This window comes from Hoplias malabaricus, chromosome 10, assembly GCF_029633855.1.
Source record: "Hoplias malabaricus isolate fHopMal1 chromosome 10, fHopMal1.hap1, whole genome shotgun sequence".
NCBI classification, from domain to species: Eukaryota; Metazoa; Chordata; class Actinopteri; order Characiformes; family Erythrinidae; genus Hoplias; species Hoplias malabaricus.
The window spans coordinates 24827605-24855295 of record NC_089809.1 but is presented as its reverse complement, the minus strand read 5'-3'; the positions used below and the strand labels follow the sequence as shown (position 1 = coordinate 24855295).

At 39.1% G+C, this 27691-nt stretch overlaps 2 protein-coding genes across 3 annotated transcripts in view; both read left to right on the top strand.

The window, feature by feature from the left end:
* Positions 1-441: 441 nt before the first annotated feature.
* On the top strand, positions 442-10649 carry entpd3 (ectonucleoside triphosphate diphosphohydrolase 3). Its single transcript, XM_066683457.1, has 10 exons — positions 442-498; positions 2554-2676; positions 3692-3809; positions 4574-4715; positions 4923-5082; positions 5409-5636; positions 6799-7071; positions 9161-9271; positions 9431-9565; positions 10458-10649. Exons 1-10 carry the CDS (start codon positions 442-444, stop codon positions 10647-10649), a joined length of 1539 nt encoding a protein of 512 aa, XP_066539554.1.
* A 3415-nt stretch (positions 10650-14064) lies between these two features.
* The window catches only part of gask1a (golgi associated kinase 1A), a 28242-nt gene continuing 14615 nt past the window's right edge, over positions 14065-27691 (top strand). For both annotated transcript variants that reach the window (XM_066683455.1, XM_066683456.1), the window contains exon 1: positions 14065-14314. In XM_066683455.1, the coding sequence (XP_066539552.1) occupies positions 14312-14314 (3 nt within the window). In that variant the 5' untranslated portion in view covers positions 14065-14311. The remainder of the gene's footprint in view (positions 14315-27691) is intronic.

Here is a 27691-nt window from a genome sequence, read left to right as displayed (position 1 = left end):
CAGTCACTGACACTCTCCTATTTTTCTCTTGGAAACATAGTTGTGTAAAGTACAAGTATTCCATTTAAAAAATTTTAGTTGTGTGATATTTGTACACAGATACATTATTCAAAACAAGCCAATCTTTTATAGAGACATGCACACTGAAGGAATCTAGCCTAAAGAGGAAAACAAGACAAGAATCTGTTCAGCCCCTTTTATATGAAAGTAATGAAATGCCCAGCTCCACAGGAAGACACAATGCCTACTACTCATCCTCTGATTTTATGGGGATGGCGATTATTGTCTGAGTAGGAGGGGTTTATCATGCACTCCATTGGTTTTCCTTTCAAGAATATTTCAGGCCCCTCCCATCCTAACACTTCTTTTCCACATGCATACACCGAGGCCAAAAGCAGTCTCATACATTCATTCATACATGCAAACATTGGAGCAGAAAGGATGGTCAAGAGGGACTCACATTCTACGGACCATCTCACTGGGGGTTCACACAGAAAGGTAAGCTTTTATTTCCTCAGACATTTTAACAGTATTAACAGGGTGACTGAAGCAAATACAGACAAGCTGCTAATTGGACATTTGGCATTTGGTACTTTCAGGTATTCCATGCCGGCCTGGTTTACATACAGTACACTCTTTCACTGATTATCTCACTTCAAATCACTGCAAATATCTCTGCAATTTGCCCAGTCTCTTGTTTCCTTTTAATAAGTGAGTTGCCAGACTTAGTCACTGATGCTGTAGGACATGATTATTTGGTAAAAATAAGGTAATGTCTTGTTGTTGCAAAATTCTAATATCAACAAATATTTTTATATTTTATCCTTGTCTGAGTTTTTTGTTCATTGTTTGACATTATGATTATGGTGCCAAATACATTCAGACTCTGATAAAACATCAGACCATTAGATTAGATTGGAATGTCATGATGCCATTTCACATTGTTTTCTATGTAGTAACTGAATAATAATGTTTAATATGCGGTCATATGTTAAAGGTACAAGATTCATTATAGTGCAGTAAAAACACAAGCAAATTGTTAAAAACGTACACTCCAGTTAATTTTCTACAGTAAAATAGGTGAAAGCATCCTCTACACTGAGTACATTTAAATGTGAGCTATATCTGAAATTTTAATTTCACTTTTTTTTCATTTTTATCATAGTTTAGAAAAGTTTTTGAGAATGCCACACTTTATTAATTTTAACTCCAAACATGTCAAATTGTGAATGAAACAGGGATAAAATGCACACATCAGTTCACTGTTGGGGATGTCTTAGCATATTTTTATTCTTTAAATCAACAGAAAAAGTTATGTGACTCACCTTGTTTATGTTTAGGTATTTATCTACCTTTAAAATACTGTGTAAAAGTTTATATGTATTGACCATAGTCACTCTGAGTTTTTTGATCTGAGGTCCACTGAGTGTATTGAACAAGGGGGCTGCAATTTTGACTCCAGATTAGTCCTGATCTGTAGAATGTGAGTCAGTCCTCTTTCATCTCTTTCAACAATCAGGCATTTTTTTTTCACCACTACCATACTGCACTTCTAGACAACACTCGGATTACAGCTTTTGGAACCTGCTACAAACTCTGAGTTCAAAAGTACTGAAATTTGTTCCTCTTGCCCATTTTCTTAATCCATGTCTAAAGCCTTAAAGATCCTGCTCTAAGCTTTCTCTCCTCCCTTCACTGAAACTGTATAAAGAGTCTTTGCAGGTAAAAATGATCCAAGGATCAAAGTTTTCCCTTGGATTAATTCCATGTTCACTCTAAATATGAATGAATAAGTGTCATTGTAAAATATTTCTACATGAGTTTTGATGTTTGAATATTTGAATGCTTGTCATACACCATAACTGATGACCCTGGAAATGAATTAATGCAAACATTCCTTTCAGTTGCTGACAAGTTCATATACAATGTATGAATACATTATTGTGTACGCATGATGACCCATAATATGCAATGATATCAAGACTATCAAAGGGGAGTTTGTCCCTCAATTCCTGATTCAATAACTGAGTTGCTTGCCATTATACATGCTGACCTTAGATTAATACACCTTACAGTAGCTGACTAATAAGGGGTGTCTACAAAAATTTGTATGTATATTGGTCAGATCATTGGACAAGTATGGAAATATTTGGAAACTAGCACTATGAAATTTGTTTTAGGGAATGCCAAGAGTGTGTAAGGCTGAGTGTGTAAGGAGATTTTAAAAAAATAATAATAATAAAAAAAAAACAGGCTACTTTTATGAATATCTTACTATGAGATATTCCTGCTTTTTTCATTGTTTACTTGTTTATTTGTTTTTTTTTTGGATGTTTAGTAATTTGGTGTCTTCAATTTTAATGTGAAATGACTAACCCAGTTGGCTAAAAATAGGGAAACCCAGCTATGTGTTGTTTCTAAATGATTGTTAAAAGATTTTTCAACACATTCCCAGCATACAGAAACTCTATCTGCTGAAGTGGTACTGAGATGGATTTGTTTTGACAGGAGACATAACTTCTATTCATGCCCTTTCTACTGTACTTTTCACAGATAATGTCTACAAAAGTGGCTATATCCTTGGCAGCTTTCTTTCTGTTAGCCAGCATAGCGGTCATTATAGCAATAGCAACAGTCCAGACACAACGAAGGACCTATATTTCCCCTGGACTTAAGGTAAGCCCTTTCATAACCACCCTAAACTAACAAGCCTGGACATTACATGGATGTTAAATGTAAACAAGCGTGAAATTATACAGGTTTACTTTTAGATGAGAGGCTTAATCCCAAAATGCTGAGGGTGTACAATCACCTGCAAAGCTGGTACTGACATGTTCACCTATTTTAGTATAAATAGTACCTGTTATTATAATAATGACATATTGTCATAGGTAAATGTGCAAGCAGTGCATGTGTCTGAAGGAAGATTTGGGAATGAATTACACTCTTAATGTCTAAATACAGCACTCAGAGTGGAGTGTGAGTAGACCAAATGGAACATTATCTTATCTATATTAAGACATTAATAAGTACACACAAGGCATTGATTGTTAGAGTAGACTCCTGATTTACCTCAATGTTAAATGTATAAATATTGCATATAAAAAGACAGGAATAGTAATAAATAGTAGTAAAGAGTTATATTAGTGTAACTTCAGGCTTCACCATTTTAAAATGTAAAATTTCACATAAAGACACTTCAAATGACATTTTACATCTCAGCTGTTAAATTATGCAGAATTTGTAAAAAAAAAAAAACCTTGGAATTCCCCTTTGATCTTACATGGCAAGAAAAATGAGATGAGTTTAATAGTTATTTTAATATAATTTAGATTATTGATTTATGGATCACGACAGGTTATTTGAATATCTTGTGTAGGATTTAAGTGAATGTATAGGAACATTCTGCCCAGGAGGAGCCTTAATATAAGTCTGGGACACTACTGTGAATCCTGTAATTTCTCACGAAACTGTTCCTCTGAAGAGAAGATTGTTTCTTCTGTTAGAGTGTCTCATGGCAGAGGACCTCAGGCAAAACGACATGAGACCAAAAGATTCAGCCACAGCAAAGTGCTACAACTGTAACTGCTACAAATGAATAGAACTATTTATAGTACTTAATGTTCCATCCTTGCTAGCAAAACTTGGATAATATAAATTCTCTCTCTCTCTCTCTCTCTCTTTCTCTCAGTATGGTATTGTCTTGGATGCTGGCTCCTCCAGAACCACTGTGTATCTTTACCAGTGGCCAGCAGAGAAAGAGAATAACACCGGAGTTGTGAGCCAAACCAAAAAGTGTTTGGTTAAAGGTATAACCCATTGATCCATAATTCACAGATTTAAAAAAATCGGTCCAGACTTATGTCAGTTCGTCAGATGAGACAAAATCTACTCTTAGATCATTTAAAATGCTAATGAAGATTACTGACCAATGTTCTGCAAATAAGTCTCGATCAAGTGCTAGTTCAGCAATAATTTTGCTACAAAATTCTCCAGTGTTAAATCAACACTATTAGTGTTAACTTAACACTGAGTATTAAATGATTACACTAACAGTGCTAATTTATCACCAACAGGGTTGATTTAACACTGGTGAATTTGCTCTGCATATTCAAACTGGACTGCTATATTATTTCTTTGCACTATGCAAATAATGTCAGAATGCATCTAAATCTCAGAGTGAAGAAAATGTAGATGTTTACAATTATGTGTGTGTAGATATGTGTGTTAAACATTCTCATCACATATCAGTTAATCACATTTTAGAGCTGAGCTTATCCACCTAACAACAAGTACTCGCTGTTAATTTAGGGAAGGTGGGTATAGCAAGCTTTAAAAGGCATATCAAGCTTTAAAAACCCAACTGAAGGGTATGTTTTACTTTATATTAAATATTACAACATACAAACATGGAATCCATGATAGTCTGTGTGAATCTGTGACTTTTAAAGGAAAGGAAGGCTGAGATCTTTTCTATCTGTTACTCTGAATGTAGTATAAAATGTTTAATTATGTGTCAAATATGTAATTGGCCATTGTATAAATAAATGATTATGGCAATGCTGGTTTTAAGGACCTGGTATCTCAGAAAAGGATGCAGACTCCATGAAAAATCTTAAAAAGTGCATGGATGACATAAGTAAAGATGTCCCCCCCAGCCAGCACAACTCCACACCAGTCTTTCTTGGGGCCACTGCTGGAATGAGACTGCTACGGTCAGCATCATAATTTATTAATTTACCTACACACCCCAACCGCTGTTCGTGAAAAGGCCGAATATATCTTTTCATAGTACTAACCAGGAATATCACAATATTAACCCTTTGTAATGATCAATATACTAACAATACACTTTCAAATCATTATTAAAATGTGTTTACATTTAAGTGTTCAAAATGTCTGAAATAAGTTTTCCTCTGCAGGCTGAAAAATGAAGAGCAGTCTAATGCTATCCTGACAGAGATTCAGGAGTTCCTCCGCTCTTTACCCTTTGATTTCCAGAATGCTTCTATCATTTCTGGTCAGGAAGAGGGTCTGTATGGGTGGATCACAGTCAACTACCTGATGGGGAACTTCCTGGAGGTCAGGTTGAGAGGCTCTTTTTCTGACTGACTGCTGTACGTAGGAAGTTTAATAGTCTTTAGTTTCACAAATGGAAGATGCTTTATGTTTAATGTTATCAATTATACACTGAAGTGGGTAGGTTCACTGGTCATAGAGTAATGTTGTGGTCATGTACTGTATGTATTAACATCCAAACAAACTGAAGGGTGTTCTCTTGTTAACATAAACTGCGTCCAATTTTAAGAGACAGATATACAAAAACATTACAGTGGGATATAGGATGTAGCAATAGTGGTAATAGTTTTTTTCTCATATTTTGTTCATCGTCATCATACCCTCTATAGAGAAACATCTGGAACACCTGGGTTCATCCTCATGGAGCCAACACAGTAGGGTCATTGGACCTGGGAGGAGCATCCACTCAAATTGCCTTCAGTGCCCCTAATGATGCCACAGGGAAAGACCTCATCAGGGTTTCACTCTATGGCTATGAATACAATGTCTACACACACAGCTTCCTGTGCTATGGCAAAAATGAGGCAGAGAAGAAAGTTTTGGCACATCTTGCAAAGGTAGGCTAAATATGTCAGCCATTTCAGTGGCTGGATGATACATTTGGACATACCATGTAACATGCTTAGAGGAATACAGTTATCAGTTTGGTTTATGACTCCTTTTTTTGCACTCCTGCTAATGGTATGTATTTATTAACTTTCATGAACAGAACACATTTTTAGTTTTAATTTACTGAAGTGCTTATCAGACAAACTAATAAAAGTAACTAACACTAGTTTTCAGATCTGTGTATATCACATATTTGTATATTTAGAAAGATATTTTGGATTTTAGTAAACACTTCATAGGCCATCTAGCAACATGACATTTTATATTAGATGGCTAAAAACTTTTGGTACATGGACAAAAGAAACTCCTTTCCTGCCCTGTATGTAAGAGTATGTAATTGGAGAGACTTTATATCAGCTCTTCAAATACAAATACTTGGCTGGAAAACACTATTTTGAAACATGCCTTTTTAGGAACAGGTCAAAACTGGAGTCATGATCTTCAAGGTCAAAATGTAATGTGACTCCTTCTCTGTTCATTTTTCAATCTCAGGCCTGTTAAAAGTGCATTATAGCATTACTGTATTGATCAAGCCATCTCTCCTGTTTTGACTTGTACTAATTCCCTAATTACACAAAGCAGACTGGAGCAAAGCAAAATGCAAAACCCTGTAAAACATTTCTCGCACAAATCCATTAATGTTCATACTCAGTCCATTTAAGCCATCCATTTAAGGCTGATGCATGAGCTTTGTCTGAGCTACGTCAGGACTTTCCCAGACAACTCTGTCATCAGAAATGTGTTGATGAGTATTGGCAAACCAAATTGTGTTAGAGTTCATTTATCCTTTGCTTCCTTCTAAAATGAACTTAAATGGAAATTATACCATTAATAAAGATGCTGTGTCCTCTGGATCTAGGCTCAGCTAAATGAGCTAGAGTTTCACAACATTATAATAAAATTAGAAATGATTCCTCAGTCTACTTTTAGTGTATTGTTTCTCTTTCTTTAGTTAAATCTCTTTATCTGAACACTGTAAATAGTTTGTTTTCTAGATTTTAGTATGCTATATCTTACATGTGTGTGCACAGCAAGACAATATTTCTTGTATTTAAAGCATACCTGGTGAAATTAGCTGATACTTATTCTGATTCTTCTTCTGAACCGGAGAACTCAGATAACTGGGCTCGTACAAACCACCCGTGTTATCCAGCTGGATACAGCATCACCTTTTCTTCCAGTGACATCTTCAGCAGTGAGTGCACCAAGAGAGAGAAGCCCACCCGCTATAACCAAGAAAAGAACATTACTTTCTTTGGTCAGAGTGACCCAGCCAATTGCAAAGACCTGGTCAGAAAGATTTTTGACTTCAAATCTTGTCACAACAAAGAGAACTGCTCTTTTGAAGGAGTGTATCAACCACCGGTCACTGGAGACTTTATGGTAGGTCTTTAGTGGAATCACCAAATTGGGTAACACCTTACTAGGGTAACACCATACTGTAGGTCATGATTCATAAGTCTACATGACATGTAAAACACTAATTCATTCATTATCTGTAACCGCGTATCCAATTCAGGATTGCTGTGGGTCCAGAGCCTACCTGGAATCATTGGGCGCAAGGCGGGAATACACCCTGGAGGGGGCGCCAGTCCTTCACAGGGCAACACAGACACACACACACATTTACTCACACACTCACACCTGTGATGTGATGATGATTATTGTGGTAATTCACATGTTCTGAACAAAATGAATATATAGCACCATGAAACTGCTAGTGCCTGCAATGAAAGAAGCTGGCCATGACCTTGTTTCTATGTGTACTGTAAATAATTTTAAAGGATCTACATTAACATTCAGAACTTCAATCAATTCAAAATAGTAGCTGCATTCCGTATTTAAATAAAATGACTGTAATAGTCACTTGCATAAACTGTCATACTTTTTGTAATATATAATTATGCTTAGAAGTACAATGGATTCGGAACGTAGATATGTGCTTTATTTGTAAGGTACCCAGTAATAACCATATATTTCTATTATCATACTCTTTACTTACCCAGTACTTTTTTATCTTACACCTTAGTTAACAGGTACTTAATCTGTACTTACCCAGTAATTGGTGGCCTTTAATTTAAAGTGTTATCAGCATTCTTTATGACAGTCAAGGCTGGAATAAGTCTTCAGATGTCTTAAAAGGCTTATGTAGGTAACTTTATGAACAGTCACCTACAGTAGAGTGTACCATGATTTAACTACTAGTTCAGTCTGTATGGATTTAGGGTCATTTTCTACAAGTGGTCATATTAGGTATGACTCCTGGAGTGGGTCCAGTTCTTGTATTAGGCTCTTACATTTGCCTTTTCACATGATTCTAATCCAAAGCCGATTGGTTGACTTCTAAGGGATTGTTATATTCATGTATAGTTTTAATGCTTTTTCTTTAAAATGTCACATTTATTCAGAGCATAAGTGAATACGAAGGAAAACTGCTTTCTGATCTTTAAACTCAGTTTAAGTTTAACGTGGTAGGACAATACTTTCACTTAAAACAGAACTTTTTTGTGTTTTTAAAAGATAATAATACATGTGTTTTATCTTTATTTTGTATTATTGTGGTATGAGAGCCACTAAAGTATATATAATGAAAATGCACGATCATAGATTCAGACAGCAGTACTGCATTTAGGATTCAAAATGTTCAAGACTACTAGGTATAATGTCAGTTCAGTTACATTATATGCGTGAATAATTATGAGAATAATGACTAAATATTTTACATAAATCATCATAAAATATACAAAAAAAGGCCCTCTATTTTTACAATATTATTACCTGCAGAACTGCTTCACTGCCCACATTATTCAAAGGACTGTGGAGCAGGAAATCCATCCCAAAATATGGAGAGAGATTAGTCTTAAAATACTTTACAAAGGCGTAAATGTTAATCCACAAGTTTGTGGATCAGGCTGCATTTGTATTTGGACCGGGTGAAGTGCGAGAGGAAAGTCTCAAAATCCAAAAACCGCGAGAGAGAATGAACAGATGCACGTCACGATATTAATTCGAGACTTCGACTTTATAAATATATGTAATGTAAATTAAAATAAATGTATTTATTTTCGCATAAAATTATGATAAATCGATGAAAAACAAAAACATCTAAATGTGACTGTATTTTTGCAAATTGCAGACTGTGAGACACAGAATGGGATGTACTCATTTGTAAACAGTGAAACATATTTGTGATTTGTGTTTAATTTGTGGATTAACTTTTAGGCATTTGTAAAGTAGTTTGAGACTCTCTCTAAAAGAGCTAAATATTAAATGCCTTATGATTATTATTATTAGATCTCAACAAAACCTAGAAATAACAGTACAACGTTGTTTCATAAGGATAATTGTTTTAATATGAGTTTAATTCTTCAGTTCCTGTTGTGTATTCATATTGTTTCTTGAAACACATGACCTCTATGAAGCAACCTCCATGATTATTGCAGTCTTGTAATGCTCTGTTGTTGATATTCAGGCTTATGCAGGGTTCTACTACACTGCCTGGGCTCTGGATGTGAAGGGCTCCAACAGTCTGGAGAGGTTTAACGCCACCATGTGGTCATTCTGCTCCAAAGACTGGACAACAGTAAGAACCACAGAATGAATTATATTAGCAGCCTATTTTTTCTGAGGGAACAGAATATTTCTTACATTGAGAATCAAATGATTAAAAGAGACCTTGAAGGTTTATTCACTTTTATTATCCATGAAAGTTTATTTTATTAATTTTATTTCCTCCCAATAGCTCAAGAAAACCTACAATATTACAGAGAAGCATCTGAAATCTTATTGTTACTCAGCAAACTATGTTCACACAATTCTGGCAGATGGATACAAATTCAACAACAACAACTGGGAAAATCTCAATTTTCAGAAAGAGGTACAGTTTTAAACACAATGCAGCATCAAATAATGAATAAAGAACATGACACAATACTCAATATTCACTTCTTCTACACTTTTCATTTAACATCAAATAAATGTTAAATGCCCTGCTCACTTACTAAATGCAGTGGTTACAACAGATCATCCACAACATTAAAACCACCCCATTGTTTCTACATTCACTGTTCATTTTTCAGTTCCACTTTTCATATAGGGGCATTTTGCTGATAATACTGGTGGTGTATCATTCTCAGCACAGCAGTGACATTTATGTGATGGTGATGTGTTACTGTGCGTTGTATGAACGCATCAGACACAGCGGTGCTGCTGGAGATTTTAAAGCCCTTGTGTAGCTGCTGGACAGAGAATAGTTCCCCAACCAAAAATATCCAGCAAATAGTGCCCTGTGGGTGGCTTCCTGTGTCCACTGATGGAGCACTAAAGGTAGACAAAACAAAGTGTGCAGCAACAGATGAGCTACTGTCTCTGACTTTGCATCTACAAGGTGGACCAATGAGGTGAGTGTATATAACAGTCAGTGGATGGTGGGCAGTCTGTGGCTGGTGTTAAAACTCTAGCAGCACTACTGTGTCTGATCCACCCATGCCAGCACAAAACAGATAGAAACTCAACCACCACTGCAGAGTCACTGCAGTGCTAAGAATTTGGTTAATATCATTACTGCTGTGAAATATTCAGAATCTGAACAGTTCTGTTATTTATTTTTTTTTAGAAAATGTCATCAGACAGTTCTGATTGTCTAGACTGTTTACATGATAATGGCTGAATTATGGATATTTTATGGAGGAACTGAGGAAAGTGTATGTAAATGTTTTCTGCATAGTCAATCCAAAAAAAGCATTTAGATAAGTTCTGATGTTTTGCAGGTGAATCAGACGAGTATAGCCTGGTCACTGGGCTACATGCTGGCCCAGTCGAACATGATCCCAGCGGAGGCCAAGCTTCTACAGCTGCCCATAGCTAACAGTGTGTTTGCTGGGCTGCTCTTCATCTTCTCCGCTCTGACCATCATCACCCTGATGTTTCTCATCATCAAACTGGTGCGCTTCTGTTATTGATGACCCTTAAAGCACAGCTTTGGAACAGCTTTGGTCTTAGAGATGCATCAGAAGAGTGCACTCACTGAAACATAGGGAAACGTATGTATTTACCCAGCTCTCTGCTGCGGTCTCAGTGGTTCCTGACTGAGGCTTCATACAGAGAAACAACCCTGTCTACACTGCCTGAAGAAAAGGCCACTGCACAACAGCACACATAGCCTCTGATATATTACTGCAGGTCAATGAGAGAGTCCTGTTCACTTTAGGAATGCAAAATGAGATTGACTGGTCCAATGCGGTTTGAAAAATAGATTGTTGTTTTTTTAAGTTCGGTTGGTTTTGTATGTGTTAATATATAGTTAATGTTGTCCATGTGGCCAAGAGGGGAATAGGTAGTGTATCACACAAAACCAAAGCTTATTTAAATTAAATATATTTTGAAATATGTGTATGTTTAACATTACATCAGTCACCCAACACAGGTCACAATAGCTCATAAATCACCTGGATTCACCCCATGCCACTAGTCAGCACATAATTATAGATAAGTTTAACCCTCCAAATACAATCACAGTTAATAAAGAAACATAAAATGATACATAGTTTTTTTTAAACATTTTCGTTAATAACATTTTTGAATGGCAAGCGGAATGCCTTGTCAATTTTTTCAGTGGTTTTTAAGTTTTACGAATATGATTTTTGGCTATACATGCCATACATGATTTATTAATTATTACAATGTATACATAAAGTTGCATAATTGCTGCAATACAAATTTTACTAAAATCTTTAAGGTCAGAGAAATTCCACCTCAGCAAAGTCAAAGCAATTATTAGAAACACGTATGAGTATGTACAGTCATCCTCGCCTAATTGGCTCTTTGGCTGTAGCTCCAAACACAGTAATCCTCATTCCACTCTAATTCCATGAAAAATGGCTCAGTGTTCTTGGTCTTTTAAACAGAACTTGAGACTGCTGTGACTTTATCTCATCAGTGAACTTGAGAAATGAATGAAATCTCTTATAAGCTGTGTCTAAACTGGGTAAAGCACTTACATTCAGCCTGTTTAAGGGGGGCAGTCCTCTGTCTAAAGTTCTGTACTGTGTGGGCTTGGGGTTTAAGAGCAAGATTACTGTGTGAGCAAGTGTAACAGAAGAAGAAATGAAGGCCTTGTGGTAGACCTGGAGCCCAGCCTGTAACCAAATATTTTCTGAGAAATGGATGAGAATGCAGGTAACATAATATTGGTTCTGTGTTTTATGATTGTCTCGTTCATCACACTATGCATTTTGTGATTTGAAAGGGCCTGACTGCATGTCATTGTTTGCAACTTATTGTTTGAATGAAATATGCAAATGTACTGTCAGTAAATGTTAAGAAAGTAAATAAAGAGCACAATTTCAAGTTGGATATGCATTTGAATGAACTGCATTAGATTTGCTGTAAAATCTGTAAGAATAAAACTTTTTTTATTAAATTATCTGACATTTGAGTTTGTTTTGGGAGGCAACTTTATGCATCCCTTGCTGTGTATTGATTTCAGCTCTAGATCTCGGCTCTAAATGTCCTGAAAATTAGATATAAACTCAATTACTCTGAACGCTGGCCCCCACAGGGCTTTCTTCTGGGTGCTTTTCTAGGCTATCCTCTGACCTGTTCTCTGTGTTGTCCACCCTGCTTACCCATGAGTGTGATAACAAACAAGGCAGTAATGATCATGTCATTATTCATCATATTACATTTTCCTGATGACACAACAGTTGTGAAGTCCATCTCCAACAACATGAGATCTGGTGTAAGGACACTCATTCATTCATTGTCTGTAACCACTTATCCAGTTCAGGGTTGTATTAGGAATCACTAGGCGCAAGGCAGAAACACGCACTGGACTCTGGTCCTTTGCAAAGCAAAACACCCACATAATCAGTCACACACTCACACCTATGGACACTTTGGAGTCACCAATCCACCTACCAATGTGTTTCTGGACTGTGCGAGGAAACAGGAGCACCCAGGAGAAACCCACGTGGACACAGGAAGAACACACCACAGACAGACAACCCCTCACAGACTGTCACCCGGAGCGGGACTTGAACCCACAACCTCCAGGTCCCTGGAGCTGTGTGACTGTGACAGTAACTTCAAGAGGACCTGTGTGGCTCACACTCATCTGCATTAATACTACAGCACATAGCTTTAAACTTCACGCACACTCCTGACCTCATAGATGTTGCAATATTTCTATATTTATTTGATGGCATTACTATGGCCAGGCACTGATGCTTCTTTATTTTGAGAGGAGCCAGGTGAAGTGGTTCAGGCATTGGATAAAGATGCCTTCTGGTCTCCTTCCATCTGGGGTATACCAGGCATGGCCAAAAAGGAGGAGACCCCAAGGTAGACCAGGCCCAGCTGCAGGGATTATATCTACCGGCTGGCTTGGGAATTCTTGGGGTGTAGAAAGAGACTAGGTACAAAGTCTTGGATTCTTTGCTTGCCCTATTTCCACCATGACCCTGAACTGGACTAAGCAGAAAATAATACCATGGTGAAAGATGAAGATACCCATGATGGATGATTAGTTCTGGGTCGCAGATGCCAAATCAGTTGATCCCAAATATACTGGAAGGAGATCCATCACTCCAATGGCTCTGTAAGACGCACTTGACATTAATCAGAATCTTCTAATTGCTCTGGACATGTCTAATACATTTTAAAAACTGGTTTTGACATCGATGCACATCCGCGCCAGTAGAGGGCAGTATTGACCTGCCGTGTGTCCGAAGTGTGGTGTCGAGGTGACACAATAAACGTGTGAGTTTAGAGTTCTTGAAGTAAAGTCTCAATGAGTGGAAATGTATAAATGAGGACGCTGTTGTCGTTTCCACTTTGTCATGTTTAAAGCAGAGCGTTACACTACCGTGCGCTCACTCACAGCCCACAGCTCTCTGCACCCCACATTCTCTCTCTCTCTCTCTCTCTCTCTCTCTCTCTCTCTCTCTCTCTCTCCACCTCACCTCTCATTCTCACACGCTTTTTCAATAGTTCTTCTTTCATTTTTCTTTCACCACTTATATCTCTCTCACACACTTTCTCTTACTCTATTCCTCTGTTTCGCTCGGCTTGCTGTTTCTCTCTCTCTTTCTCTCTCTCACACACACACATAGACACACAAAGAAAATAACTTTTCCTGTTTTTTTCTCTCTCGCACACGTACTCTGTCTCTCATTCTCTGTATCTCTCTCCCAGCCGCTTTTTCTCCTTTTCTTCTGTTCTCCTGCCTCAGCACATTCCAACCTGAGCACACACACACACACCGCTCTCTCTCTCTCTCTCTCTCTCTCTCTCTCTCTCTCTCTCTCTCTCTCTCTTTCTGTCTCATGAAAGAAGACCGTGAACTTGTAGAAGCTCTCACAGACCGGAGGTGAATGAGGGTCTCCTCAGACTAACACGCGACCAAACTGCAGAGGACCCTCTTTGTGAAAATAAAGTGCAAAAAGCGCGTGCATAAAGGCTGGATACAAGCGGCGAGTGGCACTGCAGGAGCAGCGCTGGTACCGCGCTGTTGATTCATGCGGGAGGAATGAAGATGATGTGGCGATGCAAACGCGCTCGCGAGTGAAGCCTTGCACGGACACAGAGCTGTTTCCGACCGGTGCACGCGCTCGGCTCTTAGATCATGGTAAGAAAACAGCCATCTGCCTCGTTTTACAGGCCTGTGTTTGATTTGCATGTGACATGGCGAGCAGCTTGCTCCAGGAGCACTGCACACTTGTGAGTTTCACTGCTGCTTACTTCAACAAAACGTCCGACCATTTTCCGCGCTGCACGGCACTGAACTTCAGGCCACACTGAGGCTGCTGAGGAAGATCGAGAGCCTCTTTAGGGATCGTGCTGCAAATATTTTCCCAAAAGCAACATTACCATCAGATTAGAGCTTCCAGAGTGAGTGTGGATGGTTCTGACGCTCTTTGGCGCTGGATACACTGGCACTTACAAACTTCATTGAAAGTCCAGTTGGACACAAAGGAATACGGCACGCTGCTCACATCAGTGCAGTACAAAGCGCTGCTCAGCCAAATCATTCAAATCGCATCCTTGTTTCTACACTCGCTGTCTGTTTTGCAGCTCCACTTACCATCTGTTGCTCTGCAAGCTTCCACCCTGGTCTTCAATGGTCAGGACCCTCACTGGACCCCCACAGTACAGTTATCAGTTATGGTTCAGTGACACTGGCGTGGTGGTGATTTTGTTAGTGTGTGTTTTGCTGGTACGAGTGGATCAGACACAGCAGTGTTTATAAAAACCCTCAGGACTGAGAAGATTCCAGCAACCGAAAATATCCAGTCACCAGCATCATGTGGTCCAAGCTCCCGGCCAGTTCTTTATATTTAAGGCCATGGCTGCTCCCAAAATAAAGGACAAAAAGATGACTGACACAAACTGTGCTGCAACAGATGAGCCACTGTCTCTGACTTACGTCTACAGTGTGGACCAGTAGAGTGGATAGAGTGAGGGCAGTGTTTTAAAAAATCCAGCAGCACTGATGTGTCTGATCCAGTCGTGCCAACACCACACACAGTAACACACCACCGCTGCTGAGGATGATCCCAAATAAAACGGTCTTTGTGGAGATCCCGAGGGGTCCTGCCATTGATCAAGGTGAACGGGGGCCATCAACATATGCAAGGCATATGTTGTCTGTAATTGTAGAACAACAAAGTGCACCTGTAGTGGCCCTGGTGAAATGGAAATTGAATGTAAAACAAGGTAATTTTAATTGTTTGGGTTTGTTTTCTGCTAATCAATCCACAGTGTCCCCACAGCATTAGTGTAGATATTTCTGTTAGAATCCTTCATTCAGAGAAATGATCAGCGATGATGGACTGATCGCTGCCTCTGTTCAGGTCTGTTCATGTCTGTGTTCATGTCTCTGCTAGCAAGACTTTCTCAATCATCTTCATTGGGGCAATGTTGCTGAGGATTTCAGTTAAGTCAGACAGGGTGTTTGTGTAAGGGGTGAAGAAGGAACAGAGTAAACTCAGTATTATGCCATCTGTAGAAAAACAAATGGCTTGTATTTAAAATCAAATCTCCTTGCCCACAGTAGAGGATGCTGCTTGCAAAATCATATATGTATATATCGTCCCTGTCCATATTAAAACATTTATCTCCATTTTTGTCGATTTTTCTTAGTTTTGTTTACTACAACATTTGAACACAGTAGCTGTCCTTCACACCTTGTGAAAATGTCATGATGAATGAACCAATAGAAATGCTCCAGAATTACTCAAAAAAATAAAATCTTTTTACATTCACTTCCATTATAAGTTAAGAAAGTCCTCATTCTCCTGTAAAGTTACTATTTTGGGAAATACATGTTTTTAATGGGACTGCAAAGGTTATAAATTATCACAGTAAAAACAAAACAAAAAAAAAAACTTGGTATTGGATCTTGGTAAAACTAGGTATTGTATCATAACCTCAAATAATATGGAGATTTGGAAAAAGTTAAACCAACACATTCACAAAGAGAATATAACACTTACTGGAATAACGTTATTTGGTTTTATTCTAATGTTGGGCATTATTTGTTGTTTGTTTGTTTAAAGTTTAGCAAATAAACACTGCTCAGAACGTTTGCACAGCAATTAATATATATTTATTTATATTATATTTATTTATTATATAGTTTATTTGCTAAACCTTAAACAAACAAACAACAAATAACTCCCAAGTTCGGACCTGGAGGTTGTGGGTTCGAGTCCCGCTCCGGGTGACTGTCTGTGAAGAGTTGGTGTGTTCTCCCTGTGTCCGCGTGGGTTTCCTCCGGGTGCTCCGGTTTCCTCCCACAGTCCAAAAACACACATTGGTAGGTGGATTGGTGACTCAAAAGTTTCCATGTGTGTGAGTGAAAAGTGAAAAGTTTCCATGTGTTTCCCTGTAAAGGACTGGCACCCCAGTAGCACAAATAGAAGATGTTAGTTTGTTCTGCTGTGTGAGAAAACCCATTTCCTGAATCGTAGACAGTATCTTTAATGATTTTTTTAAAGGGTGGACTTGTGTAGAGTACCGCATAATCTTCATATTCTGATATTTTATTTTTAAAAAAATTGTACGCGTGTGTGTCATGGGACGCATTGGTGGTAATCGTTGTTTATACAGAGGCTGTGGGTAAGGAGATTGACTGTATAAACAGTCAGTAGAGACTGAGAATTACAAGTGTGTGTGTGTGTTTGTGTGAAAGCTATATAATTCTCTGCACAGCAGTGAGTTTTGAAAGCAGATATACTTTGTGCACTCTGGGCTGTGGAGGCTGGTTTTAGATTGCAGACGGATCCGTGAGCGGAGAAGTCCAAACAAGCCCATGTTCTGCTCCATGGAAAAGCCATGCATTATGGATGACCCGTGTATTTCTAACCCCTCTGAACATAAACCTGTCAATCAGGAGCTTCACTGATATACTCCAAGAAAACTGATTTATTGGAAAAGGTTTGTTCTGTGGAGGATTGCGCTCTGTCACTTAGACTGGAATATTCTTATGCTATTCACATACAAAATTAAGCAAGGGGAACACACTAATGTAGTTGAAACTAAAATATATAAAGTGTGATGAATGATGATCGTGAGTGTGCCATGGTTTCTAGAGACTTTCTGTGGCACAGCCGTGAGTGGGCAGGAGGAACCAGCCGGCACAGGTCTATGTGGGAATCGAAAAGAAAAGAAAATCTTAGGAAAGGACACATTTGAATTCACTTTTTTAAAAAGGGGGATATGAGCGGGAAAGCCCCCAGCTATCATTTCTTATACTAGATTACAGTGCATCATGTAAAGGGAGGAAACTGTTCTCAATTCTTAACAGGTTTCATACAGACCTGGTAGAGACCTTGGATAGCTTAAGGATATAAAACACATTAATAAATTATGTTCAAACATAAAAATGCTTACAGTACATCCTGTATTAATATATATCTTTATAAATTATGCATAAATATTATAAACAAAGGTGGGGAGAGTAGCCTAAATCTCTTCTCAGAAATGGACATTTTAATAAAATAATGACTCAAACAAATGTCAATGCAGAAGCACACATACGCACAAGCACAGGCGCACACACACACGCACGCACACACTCACACACCCACGTTGCAAATTAATTTGAGCTGCTTTATCTTGGATTACAGTCTCAGAGTCACTGGCTCACAGACAGCCACACCCACACCATATCTGTATTTTTATAGGAACATGAACTACATTCTTTCCTGTTTTTATTTTTTTTTTTTAGTAAAAACACCCTTCGTTTCCCTGTAAAACACGTTACCTCACATGTCACAAATAACGAGGAGCATTAGGTGTTTTGCAGGAATCTGGAATGTATGGAATTTGGTGTGGACTGCAAAATAGCATAAAGGCCACAGACAGGTCAGATGGACAGTAAGAAATGAATCAATAAAGAAGAGTCTGAGGATAGTGAACTCCTCCTCAGTCCTGATTTCCTGAAAGTAAACAATTTTCATCTCAGTAAATGCAAGTCTAATTTGAGCTTTGTCCACACAAACACACACACACACACACAAAGCTTTTAAGATAAGCACATAACCCTCCCTTTCTATTTTCTGTTGATTAAGATCTTAAATCTCAGCTACTGGCAACAGTACAATCTCACACACTCTCTCTCTCTCACACACACACACACACACACTGTTTCCTCTCTCTCTCTCTCTCTCTCTCTCTCTCTTTCTCTCTCTAAAATATATACACACAGAGGCAGTCGCACACAAACACACACAAGGGGACAGTATTGCCTGACATTATTTATTACAGTGGTTTCACAAGAAGGGAACCTGTTTTCTGTGCAGCAGAAGACAGCCCATAGGCTTCTTGCGCTCACACACACGTTTGTTTTCTTGCATTGTGATGCCACTGCATAGACTTCCAATCTTGTGAGGATTTACCCTTCCCATCCCTAAGTACTACTAGCCAAACCCGAACTGTAATCTTAACCACAAGTCCTCCTAGAATAACCCTAATCTAAACTTAATACATGTCGTTACCTTAAAATAACACAATTTACATTGTCGGGACTAGCCTGTGGTGCCCACAAGGAAGAAATTTCCCAAAATGTCAGTGTGTGCACAGGTTTTGTTCCCCACAGAATGATATTTTCTCAGTAAGCACACACACACACACACACACATAACGTACACATGATCCAACAGTAACACAAATGTGTCTCTGGCCTGAGATAAATCAAAGCTGTTTCAGCAAGATAAAGCTTGTGTGTGTGTGTGTGTGTGTGTGCGTGTGTGTGATTATCCTGGCTGAATAAGGAGACAGAGGAAAAGAGTGAGGAGACCGGCTCTGTAAACACAGGCTAAAAATGAGAAATGTCATTATGTTCTGAGTTACCCAGAGTTTACAACTGTATCTGTCATAGTAACAGCGATGACGGTAGATGTGATGTTCTGTTTGCCGAAGAGAAACACTCTCTTTTACTGTTCATGACACTAAAGACGTAGTGTGGCATCTTTCCTGGTTATAAATAAAGCATATGTGGACAGTTTTCCATATATTTCACCTCCAAGCAGGTCACACACATCCTCTCACATACTCTCATGCATTCCTCCTACTCAACTGGCCTATCTGCACAGCTGCTGGCAGGTTGGACAGGGCTTTTGTAGTAACTTCTTTTTTTATGCGTCATGGAAATGAGAAGAGATTTTACAGGAAGGCAGCCAATCAGAATATAGATGAGCATTTGTCATGCTCATAGTAAAGCCCCAAGCTACACCCTGAAATCAGTGGTGAGATATACACAATAGTGACTGGTGTGATAGAGCAGGACAACAATTGTATTGATATGCAAAAAGTGTTTTTGTGTCTGTACACACTGCACAGCTAAAGTAAAAGAATGCAGATTGTGAGGACTTGCACACACACACACACACACGCACACTAGGTCATGCAGATGGATGTCAGAAACATCTGGACCATAACAAAGTAACACCACTGATGAGACTTTGAGGTGGGACAGGATACAATAACAGATGGTTTATCTCTCTCTCTCTCTCTCTCTCTCTCTCTCTCTCTTCTTTTCTTTTATTATCTCTCTTTGCAAACTCCATGTCTCTTTTTAGAAAATAAGTATCATCAAGCCATTATTCAGCAGAAAGCCTGTGTGTGTGTGTGTGTGTATTGGGGGGGGGGGGGTCCGCAGCTGTCAAAGCTGTTTATTCTGACTCAGGCAGCTGGGGAGTTTGGAATACTGAATCCTTCTCATTAGATTTGTGTTTTATCGCTACTGTTCATGACAGTAAAGATATGTGTGGCATGTCTCAGGGAATAGCCAGCTTTCCTGGTAATGACAAAAAAAAAAACAATATGTGGACAGATTTTCTACACAGTAGTCCTGATATGTGCAGGAGATCAGCTTGTCCATTACTCTGGGTCTGGGTGATTAATAACAGGTATAAACCTCTGCAATATCCTGATTTCTCCACAAGTCCTGGAGGGGTGTGTCAGATGTTTCCACTTTGTGGTCTGTTTACATGCTGGCCTATATTAAGCAATAAACATTTGCACTGGGCATGAATACACTTCTCTATTTTTAAACTCATGATCACATTTTATGATTAAAGAAATGAAGCATTTATGGTCAAAATCTTGCAAATCCAGATTGTGTAGAACAGTGGTTTCCAAACTTACACATAAAAATTACTTATATATGTGTGTGTTGTGCTGGTACAAACTGTGCAGCAACAACAGGGCCACTGTCTATGATTTAACATCTACAATGAGGTAATGTGTCTAACAGAGTGGACAGGGAGTGGACACCATGCTTAAAAACTCCAGTAGCACTGCTGTGCCTGATCCATTCAAACGAGTACTAACATAACACCAATACACCGTCACTGCAGTGCTAAAAATGATCCACCACCCAGATCTTTTGGGGGAAGAACCAAAACTGATTCTTCTAAAAGAGTTTTTCCCATCTGATAATGGTGGAGACCAATCGCATCAGAGTCATCAAACATTCTAAAAAAACTGTAACTGTGGCGCAACCTTCATTGATATGTCTCAGTCCCTTTAATATGGGAATATAATTGTACCATATTTAATTTTAATGGTAGATTTTGAAGTTGAATTGATTTCATTTCAAAGGCAGCCTTTTATTTAATTTTATTTTTTATTTTTAAGGCCCCTGCTGTGGGGGGAAATTTACCCTGTCTGTATTTTTGTGGTTTGATGCTTCAGACAAATGTATTAACCTGTTAAAAAATAAAAGAATAAATTATTTTTTTTATACAATGATGTCATGCAAGACAGTTTGGTGGTCCTAAATGCTGTCACCTCAATTGCTATCCAGTGGTTGGTCCACCTCCTTCGGCTCTATCTGGTCTAGTGGGGCTATGTCTTTGTGGGTTGTACATGGTGTAGTTATGGGTCCACCTTCAAGCATTCAACCAAGTCCAGTGTTTGATCTGCTTCCCAGGGCTGTGCCTGGTCCAGTAGGTCGTCAGCCTCCATGGGTTGTTCTTGGTCGCATGGTTGATATAACAACCATATAGATATAACAGCTTCATTGGTTATAACAGGTCCTTCTTGTAGACCAAAGCCATAGACTATATTCTGGTCCTGTTTAGATTCTACCTTTTTGGATTCAAACCTGTATAATGTGGTAAACAAATCTCTGGGTTTTCCTGGCACTTTTTCTTGTCTAGTGGGATTTCTGTCTTCCAGAGTCAAGTTGGGCAGACTTTTTATGACTTTTTATGTAACAAGCAAGTTGTAAATTTGACCAGTCTGTCAAATTTTAAATGATCCAGTGTAAGGCTTTTTTTTCCTCCCCATGAATCACCTCACTGACCTCTTTGTCAGGTATGTTGTTTTCATAAATATAAGTGATTGGATCACACTCAGATTTCTCTTGACCACATAGAAAGCCCAGTGTTGCATCAGCCATCCAAGTGAGTTTAATTGGGCTCTCCTGTCTAATACACTCTCAGGAAAAAAAGATACATTATATGTCACTAAACAAACAGTGTAAATGTACCTTTAAAGCTACTAGAGTGTTTTAAAGTCCAGGTTTGTTCCCTAATTGTATATTACACTTTCTTCTTCAGAAGGAGAGATGAATATTTAAAAAACTACCACTTATAATAGAATAAGGCACAATTATATTCCCTAATTCTATATACAGTGTATGTGAATGGACAGGCAAGTAGCATTGCCTGTCTTTGCATGTCTTGGAGGAAGCTTATGCTTGCCTTTACTCTCCCAGGTTAGCAGCACTGTGTCATTGGGGGAGATCTCACAATTGGGTTAAATTGGCAATAATAATAATAAAAAATAATAAATAAAAAGAGGGAAATTAGGCTAAAATTCTAAACCAATATAAACTGATGCACATTATATTTATATTTATATTTATACATTCACTGACTGCAACCATTATCCAGTTCATGTTTGCGGTGTGTACTGTGCCTACTTGGAATCATTGGGCACAAGGCAGGAGCACACCGGACAGTGCAGCATAACAATGCATAATAAAAATGTATTAAATATTTTTGCCCATTATAAAGGTATACATACTATAATCTATGTCAGAATCATGACAACGTCTCTGTCTCTCACTTTTTCTTTCTTTCACTCAATCTCTCTCTCTCTCTCGCTCTCTCTCTCTCTCAGTAAATATGTCCCTTCTGTTCTGACAGTCCACATGCAGAAAGCCACAGCTGCCTCAAAGCTTATTCCTGCCCAATTACTGCAAAACACTGAGCGAGTCTTTGTTCTCTGTTGTCATAAACTCTCAATCTTTCTGATCTGCCTTCCACTTATCACAACCAACTCGTCTGCTGCTGGCTGTTTGTTTGCTTTCCCTATCTTGCTCTCAGGAAGGTTCTGTAATCATAGCCATATCTGACTTTGCTATAAGCTCGTTTTAAAGCTGGAGGCAATGTAATTATGCGGCTCATGGTCAAAAAGGTCCAATCATTAATGCTGAAATTGAGCCTGACCTCATCTTAATCGTCTCCTTGGGCTGTTCTACAATAATCTGTCCTTGCTGCCACTTCATTATACTCTGTGTTTAAAGCAATGAGATCAGCTCCTGTGAAGTCTTCACTTGGCTGCTGCCTTCTTGCCTGAGCAAAGAATTAAATTACATAAATATCTTTGTATTAGGTAAAAAGGAAGCACAGCATTCACTGTTTACATAGTGTTGCTGTTAGAATAAAACCTGGTATTTCTGTATTTATTTATTATATGACTTAATAATTCTGCATTTCTTTACTATATACAAATGTAATGGTGATTCTTTTTCTGCATTTTGAAGATATTTTCTGACAGTTCTTACAGTACTAATAATAAGCCGGGTAATTAAAAATTATGACCTGTTCCTTTTCAATGCTGAGCCAGTGTCCGAAGCTTTGTGATTTATTTTGCATGGTTTATTTTAAGTAATTTCCCTCTGAACAAATATCAGGATGAAAAACACAGACTGTTGAATGTCTGTGAGCTTTAACAGGCTGAACTACCTTATGTGTCACTCAGTAAAATGAGTCTGTTACAGTTACACAGGTGAAAAATACAGAAAACAAAGAGGAGACCAAAGCCAGAGATATAATGAACAAAAAGTCCATCACTTAAATTGTATGTGACAGAAGTTCTATTAGGATTCTACATGTGTACTTTTTCACAGCTGGAGGTGGAGCAGAGCCCATCTGGGCCAAATAAATTAAGGAGAGAGGAAGAGAAGGAAAATAAAGAGAGGGGGGTTTGGCCTTTTTCGCATCTGTCTCATGAAGTAGCCAGACTCAAAGGGAGTAAAAAAAGGCCAGTAATTTTTATTTTACTAAGTGCATTAAAAGTATTTCGGATCCAAATTGCTAATGTTTACTACCATATTTTTTTGTCCTAATAGAACATTTCATTGTAGTATTTGGCTTTATAGTGTGTTATAGTGTTTATTTTAGTATTCCTGTCTGAAAAGGTATTTTGTCCCATTGGAACTCTAGAGTGTATTTTATATTTTTGATAATGCTAGACATGTAGACATGTATAGCAAAGCAATACATTTGGGGCATATTTGAGTGAAAACGTGTGTGTGTGTGTGTGTGTGAGTGCGTGTGTGGTCAGATTTCTTGCTGCTCATTCTGTCTGTCTTGCTTAGTGTTGTGCTTGGAGTGCTTGCAGTTGCCTTGTTGAACAGTGCCATACCTTTAGCTGTGCTAAGAGCTGTTTGCACTTGGAGAGTGTTAAAACAGTTTAGCACAGCTAGCATGCTATATTGTTGACACACTGACAGGAACACACAGGTGCTAAATGCTCTGCTGCTAATTAGAGAGAGGTCATCAGGAAGAGTCTAAATACATTGGACTGAGTCGCCTCCTTCATATTGGTTTATATTTTAGCCCTGTTTGATTGGGATGTAATAAACTAGCCATATGCGTCTCTATTTACATCTAATTTTACCCTGTTTTTAATGTTAGATGGGAACATTTTAGGGATAACTGACCAACTACTTCCATCTCCCTAAATGATAATTAGATTGGAGGAATGGTTTTCAAAATACAGTAACAATTTATAACAATGTTACCTATAAACTATCAAGCAAGTATTAAAACTTTTACATTACATTGAAGTTTTGTAAACATTTTTAAAAATGCTTTTCATGGTCACATACACTATGTGTACAACAGTTATTGGAGACTTGCTCAGCCAACATGTCATACAATAGATATAGAGACTTTTAGAATTTGATTGCATTCATCCACAAGATCAGTGACGATGAATAATTAGTTATGTATCACAAAAGCCCCTCCAACTCATTCCAGTGGTATTAGATGGAAGTCCATCATTCCAGAGAGTGAAGTCGCATTGCTCCCCAGCCCAGTTTAGTTGATGCTTAGCACTGAACTTGGCAACCTAAGGCTTAAGCATGGCCTCTCCAAAGTTTCTCATTTTAGAGTCTACAAGCATTTTGTGCAGTGTTAAACACCTGTGTCAAAAATGGGTGCATTTTAAACAGCAAACATTACCTATTAGAAGAGCTATATTTATAGACGAGTGGGCACCTCATTTTTAAAAGTTCTTTAACAATAGGTTCTTTAGGCAGTGTAAATATGGAACATGGTCATATCTACTGCATTACGCCTGAAATAATGTTATTTTAATACTTGTTGTTTATTAATAGCAAGGTAAATCTACATGTTTAAGTCATATTTTGACACTAGTAAAGCATTTTCATATACATTTTTAGAAGATTTTTAAGATAGTATAGAAATATTTTTGGGTTGCTTAGAAAGTCTTGAATCTGTATTCTTAACTCATTCACTCCAGGTTGGCTGCCCTAAACCACTAATGAACCACTTTTCAGCTGAGAGTGTTTATACAGACCTCATGGTTAACCACAAAGCCAAATTGTGAACCTTGCCCTAACATTAAATTGTTTACATCCTCTCATACCTTAGTATTAATGTGTCTCTCTGAAAAGTTAAGTTACACCAATGCAGGTGTTATCCTGCAGCAGTGAGGGCTGTGGGGCAGTGGGTGAAGCAGATTCTTAAGAGCTTCAGGCCAGCAGAGCTGCAGGCATGACATTCTTTACTCCACAACACAATGGGAGCCTTTCACTAGACACTATCTGGAAAAGTCATAAAAACTTCCAGCCTCAGTGAAGGGATCTTTACAGAGCTGAGACATTCCTGTAGCCCCAGGCATCCCTTTCCTGCATGTAGATACAGAGGATCACAGTATCAGCATGTCAGATCTACCTTAACTTAGCTGAAAGGGAAATGTGAGAAGCTTAAAAAAGAAGACAAGGTTATATGTAAAGTGCAAATGAAATGCAAACAGTCCAAAACTGCATCTGAGATGCAAATGTGTGGTACTAACAAAGTGCAAAGCAGTGTATTCCAAAAAAGACCAGCTTCCACAAAAATGACTTACTGCACTGCAAAAAGTGGTTTCTGTGGATCTAAACTGAAATTTGCATTGTTTCAAATGCTAATAATTGAAATAACCAGCAAATTTGCTTCTTATAACATAATGTTTAAAGTGATTTTATCCATCCATCCATCCATCCATCCATTATCCACCGCTTATCCGGGTCCGGGTCGCGGGGGAAGCAGTCGGAGCAAAGAAACCCAGACCTCCCTCTCCCCAGCCACCGACTCTAGCTCCTCCGGGGGTATACCGAGGCGTTCCCAGGCCAGTCGAGACATATAGTCTCTCCAGCGTGTTCTTGGTCTGCCCCGGGGCCTCCTCCCCGTTGGACATGCCCGGAACACCTCTCCAGGAAGGCGTCCAGGAGGCATCCGAACCAGATGCCCGAACCATCTCAGCTGGCTCCTCTCGACATGGAGGAGCAGCGGCTCCACTCCGAGTCTCCCCGCGGATGTCCGAGCTCCTAACCCTGTCTCTAAGGGAGAGTCCAGACATCCTGCGGAGAAAACTCATTTCAGCCGCTTGTACCCGCGATCTCGTTCTTTCGGTCACTACCCAAAGCTCGTGACCATAGGTGAGGGTTGGGACGTAGATTGAACGGTAAATCGAGAGCTTTGCTTTTCTGCTCAGCTCTCTCTTCACCACAACGGACCGGTACAGAGCCCGCATTACTGCTGACGCTGCACCGATCCGCCTGTCAATCTCACGCTCCATCTTTCCCTCACTCGTGAACAAGACCCCGAGGTATTTAAACTCCTCCACTTGAGGCAGGATCTCACTTCCAACCTGGAGAGAGCACTCCACCCTTTTCCGGCTGAGTACCATGGACTCGGACTTGGAGGGGCTGATCCTCATCCCTACCGCTTCACACTCGGCTGCAAACTGGTCCAGCAAGAGCTGGAGGTCCCGGCTCGATGAAGCCAACAAGACCACATCATCTGCAAAAAGCAGACATGGAATCCTGAGACCACCAAACCGGACACCCTCCGCCACTTGGCTACGCCGAGAAATTCTGTCCATAAAAATTATGAACAGAACCGGTGACAACGGGCAGCCCTGACGGAGTCCAACTCTGACTGGAAACCAGTCAGATTTACTGCCAGCCATACGAACCAGACTCCTGCTCTGTTTGTACAGGGACTGGATAGCTCGTAACAAAGAGCCCAGTACCCCATACTCCCTGAGCACCCCCCACAGAATACCCCGAGGGACACGGTCGAATGCCTTCTCCAGATCCACAAAACACATGTAGACTGGTTGAGCAAACTCCCATGCACCCTCCAGGATCCTAGCGAGGGTAAAGAGCTGGTCCTGTGTTCCACGACCGGGGCGGAATCCGCATTGTTTCTCCTGGATCCGAGGTTCAACTATCAGTCGGACTCTCTTCTCCAGTACCCCCGCATAGACCTTACCGGGGAGGCTGAGGAGTGTGATCCCCCTATAGTTGGAACACACCCTCCGATCCCCCTTTTTGAAAAGGGGAACCATCACCCCAGTCTGCCAGTCCAGAGGCACTGCCCCCGATGTCCACGCGATGTTGCAAAGTTGTAAAGTGATTTTATGTTCCAATGAAATGAACTTTGTTACTGTTACGTATTTCCATAAATATGTTGTTGAATAATGCCTGCCATATGTGGCCCAAAATTATAACTTTCAGCAGGATAATTAAAGAGAGCCACAGAGAGAAAGGCTAAATATATGTTTAGAACACTTCCCCTCAAATTCCTCTGACGACAAATACTGTTTTGGTTGGTTTTAAAGATCCCTGTGCCATTCATTCTTAGCTGCGTAGGAGTCATTTGTTCTGTTTTTCATTTTACTGCATCTTAGACAGCATAGTCCTGCGCAGTGCAGTTATCAGATGAACTAGGACACTCTGTGTGAGCTCTGTCTGACATAAGCTGATAGGAATAAATGAGAGGTGAAAGAGGAAGGTTGAGAACCCTTTGCTGTAAAAACAATTCTCACCTGACCACAAAAACTTAATACATAATAAGCAGCATTTAAACATAATAAAACTGTACAGATTACTGTAGCATTATTTTTTAACTAGCATCATACAGTTTAGGGTACCACTTTAGAATAAGACTACATTAATACAATTCATGAATTG